We start from the raw sequence: 9668 nt of genomic DNA, 5'->3' as shown, positions 1-9668 counted from the left end.
TTTGGAGCCCCCTTCACGATGAAGGGGGGTGGTGTTCTGCCACTTTCACGCCGCCAAAAGGCCTCTCACGGTGCCCCGTGAGAGGTATTTCCATTGCTCTTATACTAAATCCGTGAGAAAAGCCATTGCCAAATTGGTCCATGTCAACGCATATGATATTGACCATTTTCACTTTGCATTTTTTGCAAAACAAGCCTTGTAATATTCTAAATACCAATGTCAACTTATACTTTCTCCATGTATCAAGAATGAATTAAAAAACCACAAATTCACCAGAAAATATAAAACCTACACATGACTATAAACATGATTCAGAACTTCTATAAAAAAACCAAAAAAAAAACTTAAAATTTAAAAATCAAAACTACTATGTTCTTGTCGCAGCCAAAGCAACACGAGGACTCAAAACCGATGATTTCTTCTGCAACATTTGTCTAAAATGTCTAATCTTAGCATCCACTCGTGCAGAAAACCCGATCTTCGTTTCTTGTCTAGCTTTGGACCTTTCGCGGGTCCACATATGTTGGTCTTCAACGTCTTTATTATAATACTTAATTTCTTGAATAACATGATGATCCATCGGACTAAACAATCTCTGAAACGAAATATGAGCCATATACGGGAGATTACATGCAACCGTCACTAACATAGTGGTCAGCCAGAATAATGGAGCAGGAGCGAGTGCTTCTAAAAAGATTCCATATGCGTTTCCGGAATATTCCGGAGGCAACATACCATATAATACTAGAAACACGTACCATGCGATGATACTGAAACCGATTAAAAGGTGTTGTATCCAAGTGAAGTGATTCATCGTGAGAGCGATTTGGCAATTTACTGCGTAGATGACGCATGTGAACATGGCGGTCCCCAGCGTGGTCATGTCGGCTGTCTGCCCGCCTGCCCGAAAAGCTTGGTCATAGAATATTATTATGTTGAGGAAAAAGACGATTAAGGAACAATAGAGCCCGTTTCCCATCCACCCGAGTATCCGGTACCAATCGAAAAATAGGTTTTTCGGTCCTTGCCGGTATAGTGCGGGAAACTGCAGTCATTTAAAGAGGCATAAGTATTATACTATTATGTATATATGTATGTTTGGAAGTAAAAGCTAACCTGTAAGCAAATCTCAGAAGAAACATCTTGTTCAAATACACCAAGTGCGATCACAGGCAATGATGTAAGAACAACATTGAATAAGATCATATACCAATCATCATACACTGACTGACCCGAGAAGCCCGTGAATGCCTCAAAATAGAACAATGTAAGCCCAAAGGCAATGTTTTTGTAGAAGAAATAGCATATCTGTGTCAAAGAATCATTGTCAATAATCAATATAAATATATATACACATTAACAAATAACAGTCCCAATTTGTTTATATCTTTACCATTTGAGCAATTCTTTTGTAACACCAGTGACCATGCACAACTAGAAGCCTCTCAAGAAACCGAAACTGAGCAATAGCAAAATCACTAGCCATCACAGCCTGCACATATTGTCATAAAGTCTGTAAGTCAATAACAAAAAAAATCTAAAATGATTAGTTACACCATAATGTAACATTGTAACATAATTTCACCGTGTATTGAAGGTTAAACGGTGATGTGACACCAAACTTATGATGATGTTGTGATGTGCCATGTCACCATTTAAATCTAAACTCTAAATTGAATTTTGGTGCAATAAACCTTTTCTAAAACTTTGTTTCTTTTCAAAACCAATTACACATGTGAAAAAACAAGCTTGTATGCATCAAATACAAACCTGCATTCCTTCAACACCACTAATTCCAACACCAATATCGGCTTCTTGAATCATTCCAACATCATTCGCACCATCTCCGATTGCTAAAGTCGTTTTCCCTGTGTACTTTTTCACCAATCTTGTAACCTAATGTCAAAACAATAATAAAAATTTAAGAATAAAATATTTCAAATGAACCCAAAAAAAGTGACCAGAACATAGGTCATTATTGCTATGTTTTATTGCTAACAAGGTCAAACTGGTAAAATATAAAGAAAAAAAAATGTTAGCTAAAATAGAATCGGGTTGAAAGTCGCCCAGAGTCTACTTTTAACGCATACAACTTTCTAAATTGTTTTCTTTGTAACAAATTATTTGCAATCGTAACTATCACACTAATTATTATTAAAAACTGAAAATTGTACAAAAATATGTTTATTGCTGGTAAAACCACATTTCTACCCATGCAAAAGTAATGCTGTTTTTGTAAAATTAATTAAGCCATTAATTACTTATAAGGTATTTTTAAATAAGGACAAAAAAAGGCGTTTCCTAAAGAATGTGCTAAAAAGTGGTTTGTGGGTAAACCCAACCCATTTTGGCGCCTCAATGTTAAAAAACCTTAGAAATAACCGAAATTGTTTGCAGGTCAACACAACCCTGTCCAGTCTATTTCCACCCAAAGTTGTTTTGACCCATTACCGCATCTATTTTAAATGATCTTACCATAGCCTTTTGCTTAGGAGAAACACGACAACATATAACAGAAGCACAATCAACTGCTAAATTCAAGAAGTCACGCTTTAAATCTTCCTCTAAAGCATAAGTTAACGTCTTTCCATCAATAATCAATGCAAATGCAGCATGTGGGTCCTTTTCAAGCTTTATCATTTGAGATGCATTAGTGATTTGCATTGCAATGCTCTCCTTTACAGCCTGATCATAACATAATAAAAATAAAAAAATTAACCGCATTCCATAAATGAAACTAAAGTTGCAAATTTTAATTGAATTAGTATATCATATTATGTTTACCCTTTTGACAGCCTGATCGGTAACAAAATAATATTAACTAACTGCACTTTACGTAAAGTGACATTAAATGTTGGCCTTTTTTTAACTAGCTATGTAGTTTTAAATAAAACTGTGAAGTGCCTTAATTTAAAAACAACAATGAAGTACCTCTTTGGAATCTTGGTTTAACGTGTCAACATTCGTTGATATACATATTTGCTTCATGCCCTGCCGAAGCAAACTGCATGCAAACCTGCGCAAAGTAATCATTGCAATTTGAAAAATCAATAAATAAAAATTTGATATTTTAACATTTATCGCAATTATTAGTTTTCTTAAAATAACTTCCTACATTCGTCTCCAAATCTGATTAGTTTTTCATATTCATTCCAAATAACCCCCGAAACCATAATTACTTTTAGACAAGGGGCAATTCATAGTGTGTGTTTCAACATGTATGTACTTCTAAATATTTACATTTCTAAAACATAATTAAATTTCAAATCATATTTACATTTAGAAACTGAGAAAGTATCATATGAAATTTTGACTTTTAAAAAGATTTATATGAAATTAATCCTTCACACAAACACTCAAAAAACAACTTTCATTCACAATAATCAAGTTAAAAGGGTGAGAGACATTACCCTATGTTGATTGCAGTTTCCATTTTATCGCCTGTTAATACCCATATCTTAAGACCAGCTTGTGCTAATTTGTCGATACATTGAGGCACCTATACAAATAAAAAGAAATTAAACAACCAAAATAATAATAATAATAATAATAATAATAACAAGTAATGACATAATGATAAGAATTATAGAGGCAACAATTTCAACCAATTTACCCACTTTTTGAGCTGTTACACAACCCCGACCGATCATATTAAAGAGTGAGCCTTTTCGACCCGTTTACCTGACCCAAAAAAAAAACAAAAAATAACCATTTCTACCCGTTTACGCAACCCACCTGAACCAAAAAAAAGAATGAACCGTTTTGACCCTGACCAAGCATGTTTCAGCCCCTAACCCAAAGAACAACCCATTTTGACCCAGTAAACAACACACTGACCCAAATCAAAGAACAGGCCTTTCAATAGAACCAACCCGTGTCAACCCAAACCCAAAAAGACCCAGTCTTGACCGTTACCCAACCAGCCCATTCTGCCACCTCTCACTAAAAACTGTAAATTTCTCATTCGATACCCCTGGCTGCAGTTTATCTTCCACAGCAGTTGCACCAACAAGAATCAAATCTTTTTCCATCATGTCAGAAACCCGTTCAAGCATTGCCTCCCTGTCACCACCGATTGCAGTTTTTGCTTTTATAAATTCTTCATTCCATGATTTGTACTCTGATTCTTCAAGTTTCTTATAAGCAAGTGCAAGTGTACGTAAACCGGCTTCCCCATAATCATTTAAATGCTTTGTAGTGGCCGACTCAAACTTTCTTCCATTTTTCGATAAACGCTCAAAGATTATGCTGCAAAAAAAATCAGAAAAATGTATGATATATATGCATAGGTGTGTTGAAAATGAGAACCAGAAACCGACCTGTCTGCGCCTTTGCACAATAAAAGAATCTGTCCAGTCTCGTCTTGAACAATAACCGACATCCGTTTTCTTTTACTTGTAAAATCCAAAAGATTTAGAAGTTTGAACTCCCTGTAAAGAAGAATATGCAAAAAATAATACTACAAATGATTGCTACTAAAATAGCAACAAGTCAAAGTGGGTCATGTTGACCCGCTTACAGTTTTCTCCTCTTTTCACGTTTTACAGATAAAATAGTTATTTAATTTTTTAATATAAGGTAACATGTTGGGCAACTATCTACCGTGTGACCACAGCCAGTTTGACCCATTTTCCAACAAACTGGCCCGTTTTGCATAAACAGTTCAAATTTGTAATGCCTTAACAAAGTTATACATCTAACATTAATACAATCAAAAGCACAAACCTTTCAACAAATTCTTGAGAAGGAGTCTTCTCACGAACAAATATGCTCGATTGCGTTCTTCTACAAAATTCGAACCCAAATTCTCTTGCAGCCACAAGAAACGCACCTTCATCAGGCGATTCAGCCTCATAACTATAACTATCATTTTCTTCATTAAACTCAGGAATCGCAGTGTGACAAAGAGCAAGAACCCTAAAAAACAACAATATAACATCCGGATTCGCCTCGTGGGCCCAATTCCCATTCATTAACCGATCATCATCAAAACTAAAACCCTTTATCACCGTTCCCAAACTATCTTTAGAACCTTTTATCGCCTCTAACTCGATTTCCGACCCGTTTTGTCCACTAGACCTCGCGAAATGACCGTCATGCCCTTCAAGATCCATAGCCATTTGATTGGCGGCCGCCAGCTCGACTTCACTTGACCGTATGCCATACGGGACCCCTGCAATCGAGCATTTTAAAAAATCCATTTGATTACATGTTAAAGTCCCAGTTTTATCAGATAAAATCGTGTCCACCATCCCTAACTCTTCGTTTAAGTTTGATGTACGGGCTTGAGCAGGAGTACCAGTTTCTTCATCGTACATGTTCAAATCGTGATTTATAAAAACCGCTTGTAAAACCTTCACGAGCTCTATGGAAACATAAAGCGAGATCGGTATCAAATACCCGTAAAGAATTAAAGCCGTAATCCAATGATAAAACCCCGATAGTGAAGCATGAGACGGATCATATAACTTGTGTTCATCCGGAGACTGCAGGTACCACCATCTTCGCATTTCTTTTTTTGTCTTGAGGGCAAAACCTGTTGAGCTTATTAATGAAATCAACACCAAAAGGGTGAAAAGGACATAAATAATTTTATCCATTTGTTTCTCGATTGTACTCCTTTTTGAAGGGGATTTTGTAGCATTTTGCATCACTTTACTATCATGGCCCGAAAATATCACCACCCCGTAAACATGGCCTGTGTTTCTAAGCTTTAAATCACGAAGCAATATATGACTAGGATCAAGCGGGTACAACTGTCTTTCATATTCCAAATTCCCGACAAACGTATAAAGATTCGGGTTCGGGTCCTCACATTTAACCGTTGCTTTAAAATCTTTAAACACGAAGTCATCATCTAAAGATAAAGTTGTTTCTAAAGATCTTTTAACTTTTAAATTCGTCTCACCGTCCAAATTCATAGTTTCAACATAACAAATCCCATCTTCATAACTCGATGACAATAACAACAAATCCGCAGGAAAAAACTGATCTTTTTCCACTTTTACCACATCCCCAACGCGTATATTCATCCATGGTTTTAAAGAAAACACACCGTTTCCGTTATGAACCCTAACTTTCCTCATATTTACCTTCATGTCCTGCATGAACCGGTGCCAGTTTTCAACCGCTTCTTTAGCCATACTGAGCCCGATAACAAAAGCTAATGGTGCCATCATGCTATAAGGCGAAAAGGGTGAAACGGGTGTGAATGATAGGCATGCAGCAAAGAGAAAATACACATTTGCGACGCGTCTAAATTGCTCAAAGAGGGCTTTTGGTAAAAAAGTGATTATGTTATACTTTGTGGTTGATATGTAGTTCTTACGGTATTTGAATGGCTTCTTTTGGTGTAAATGTGGTTGGTTACAACAAACATGTCGAGAAAAACCGGGCCCGTGAAATTGATGAGGTTCGTCTGTTGAGTCGACAGGTGGTCTTATGCATCCAAATGTGTAAAGACTACTTCTTTTAAGCTTGGCCCGTATTCTCCCGTGAGCCATTATTGTATTAATATCTCACCAAGCCAACAACTCAAAAACCTGTGTAAATATAATTTAATTAATCAAATAGCATAGCGTAAAATATTTACAGAAATGATCAACTTAAATGATTGTTCTGGAGCAATACTAATAGAATTGATAAATTCTTAAGAGTTGCCTCGTTTCAAATTGGACAATAACATGCTGATTTAGTAAATATGATTCTTTAATTAAACTACAAAATCTCTAGTTATTTACTTCTAAACTAAAAATACAATATACAATCACACAATAATTTTTCGTCTTATAGAAGGAATGCAAAGACATAAATAATACTGATATTAAAACTCCCAATTGGAGTCTAAGCATGTTTGTAGCTTGAATCACACTATTAGATTCAAATTCAACCAAACAAGGATTTTGCATATACTGAAAACTGACAGCTACAGAAGCTTCTTTAACCGTAAAAAAACTAATCCTTTTTACCAAATTCAAAAATCCCAATTAGTGCATAAGCAAATTCTTTGTTTGAATAACATAATTAATATACATTTTACTAAAAGGGGTTCATCTTCAAATTACCTTACATGTTAATTCATTATTAATAATACAAATCAATTATGCTAATCCCAATTAGAGAAAAAGAGATCTGCTTCTAAAATCAGCTTAAAGAAAATCAAGAATCTAGAGAATAATATGCATTATCCATGAAATTAATTCAAAATCTTGAAACCCATTAAACAAAACACGAAATTAAGAAACCCCAGATCGTTAATTACAATTAAGAAGCGGTGGAAATCATAATAAGAGTACCTGAAAATTTGAAATTGAAGCAGACCCAGATGAGATCACAGAATGCCAGCTGGGAATCCGTGTGAAGAAGAAGAAGAAGATATTAATATAATAATAATATTATTATAAAGAAAACAGAAAGCCTTTTATGTAGTTTTCGTCTGAAATCAAATCAAATCAAATGAGGAATGTTTTACACACTATATTACGGGGCGGCTACTGCCCCCTAAATTCTAGTTTATTTAAATTGAATTTAATAATAATAAAAAATAAACTAAACGCCATTTGGAGAATATAGCTAACTAGTTTTTATCCCCTCTATTACGGGGGTTGTGTTTTCTTTTTTGTGTCTAATATTCATATTTTTTTGTATTTTAATTTTATTTATTATAAAAAAAGCTAATAATATACTTAGGGTTTGATGATGAAAATAGTTTCACAAATAACTGACATGTTATAACCCGTTTAAAAACTATGGGTTTGATGAGACCTGTGACCCACTTTTTTTTTACTATAAAATTGTTTGTTATTATAAATCTTATATTGTTCTTAAAAATTGAATATTAATATTTAGTATATCCATATTTTATAGGATTTTTTTATATCAAATACTTGGTGAGATTTACCCCTCCCGTGAATTCGGGTAAAATGCTCATTTACAAATAAAACAATATGGTGGTTTGAGTAAATGTAAGAAACAACCATAGAGCTTTTAATGTTTTATTTGTTTACGGAGTTGTTTTATATTATTTATTTATTTTTTGAATTTTTATTTTTTTTATTATATGAAAGTTAATAATATATATATGATTTGATGATAAATTGTTTCACAAATAAATGAGATGTTATAACTCGGTTTAAAAGCTATATGAGTTTGATGAGACCCAAAACCCGTTTATTTTTTTACTATAAAATTGGTTTTTTAATATAAATAATATATCTTTTTTAAATAAATAATATATTAATTTTTAGTATATCCCTACATTTTAGAATTTTTATATTAGATATTTTGGTGAGATTAATTTTTAATGTAATGAGATGTTATAACCCGTTTAAGAAATATATGAGTTTGATTAGACCCATACTCATGCATTCGGGTCAAATGCATGAGAAGCCTCCATTTAAAAATCAAGGAAATCTGGTGACTCCAAAAAAAAGGGAAGCGACCACATCGCGACACATAGGATTTTTAGGTTTTCGTTTATATATATTATAGATTAATGTACTTGTCTTTGTGTTTATAAATAGACCGGTGAATGGTACGTGTTTTGTGACGGGTTGTAAGAGTTAAATCTAATATGATCTCTAATCTGACGGTCTTAAACACAGAATGTATATGGAATATATACGAAATGTATGAATTAAATATGTATTAATAAATAATATACATTAATGATTAGTGTTTTTGCATCAAATGTTGTACTATATGTATTAATTGTTGTAAAACTCTTAAACTAAAAATTTCTTAAACTACCATTCTCAAGTATTTTATAATATAATATAGATAATTTAATTTTTAATAATTCAAACCGTGCTAATTGACCACTAATTATATTTATTGTAATTTAACTAGTGATACTTTTAACTTTCATATTGGATGTCAGATTTAATCTACAATGTCTATCCTAGTGAATTTTAGAAATTTTTATCCAATCAGAATTTCTATGAATAATTTTGAAACAACATAAATAAAAGTTAAAAACAGACGTGGTTGGGTTTTAACTGACGTGATCTTATTTAACTTTTATGATATATTATTATTTATAAATTAAGTATACCTTATTTAATTTTAACTGACGTAATCTTGGGCAAGGTGGCGGCTTCATACTTACTCCATGTGCGTGTAGTTGGATTTTAAACGATAAGGATGTATGTCATCCCTTCATGGATCATGGATGTACACATAAAACTTTAAAAGAAATACATGATTTATGGCATTGTTTAAGACTTTAAACTGAATAAAATATAAAAGTCTTCAGTGTTTCATTTTAATCTCTCATGTGTAACATTTTCTCTCCTCTAGTTATAATCATATCATATAACTTATAAAACTCATACCACATAGTTATAAAAAATGGTTTGAGAATGCTCTTCGAGATGATATTGTTGTAACTTATATCAACATGTTTTTAAACAAACCTTTTCAAATTTCAATTAATGTTGTTGTCATGGTGGGTTGGGTGTGGACCGTGGGTATGTGGGAGTGGTGGGCCTCACAACGAGGGATCCCACTTATTTCAAAAAACAAGTCAAAGTGATATTTGCCAACAGTTGAGTTTTGATAACATGGTATTAAAAAACCAATTCAAAGCTTCCATTTTGTATAAGACATTGTTATAGTTTACCATTTAGATTATATGACTAACATTGTATAATAGAAATTATCATTTTGGT

The 9668-nt window shown here is 33.2% G+C and overlaps 1 protein-coding gene across 1 annotated transcript; it reads right to left on the bottom strand.

Moving 5' to 3' along the window:
• Window positions 1-258: 258 nt before the first annotated feature.
• On the bottom strand, window positions 259-7536 carry LOC143554952 (putative phospholipid-transporting ATPase 4). Its single transcript, XM_077044605.1, has 11 exons — window positions 7296-7536; window positions 4726-6533; window positions 4320-4430; window positions 3972-4248; window positions 3411-3499; window positions 2932-3016; window positions 2476-2685; window positions 1771-1896; window positions 1394-1492; window positions 1117-1308; window positions 259-1045 (listed from the first exon to the last, which is right to left on the bottom strand). The coding sequence occupies exons 2-11, from the start codon at window positions 6501-6503 to the stop codon at window positions 368-370; spliced, it is 3645 nt and encodes a 1214-aa protein (XP_076900720.1). The 5' UTR covers window positions 6504-6533; window positions 7296-7536; the 3' UTR covers window positions 259-367.
• Between the last annotated feature and the right edge of the window lie 2132 nt (window positions 7537-9668).

Source organism: Bidens hawaiensis, unplaced genomic scaffold (assembly GCF_021521415.1).
Source record: "Bidens hawaiensis isolate Kalapana, Puna unplaced genomic scaffold, B.hawaiensis_p1.1 tig00017886_1, whole genome shotgun sequence".
Taxonomy (NCBI): domain Eukaryota; kingdom Viridiplantae; phylum Streptophyta; class Magnoliopsida; order Asterales; family Asteraceae; genus Bidens; species Bidens hawaiensis.
This window is presented reverse-complemented; position numbering and strand designations above follow the sequence as displayed.

What these genes read in the sequence shown, in the direction of transcription:
- LOC143554952 (XM_077044605.1), bottom strand. Translation starts at nt 6,503, where the DNA reads ATGGCTCACGGGAGAATACGGGCCAAGCTTAAAAGAAGTAGTCTTTAC. An exon ending in GAAACTGCAATCAACATAGG is followed by an intron (nt 3,017 to 3,410) that starts GTAATGTCTCTC and finishes TACTTTGCGCAG; the next exon opens with GTTTGCATGCAGTTTGCTTC. An exon ending in CTCCTAAGCAAAAGGCTATG is followed by an intron (nt 1,897 to 2,475) that starts GTAAGATCATTT and finishes TTTTGACATTAG; the next exon opens with GTTACAAGATTGGTGAAAAA.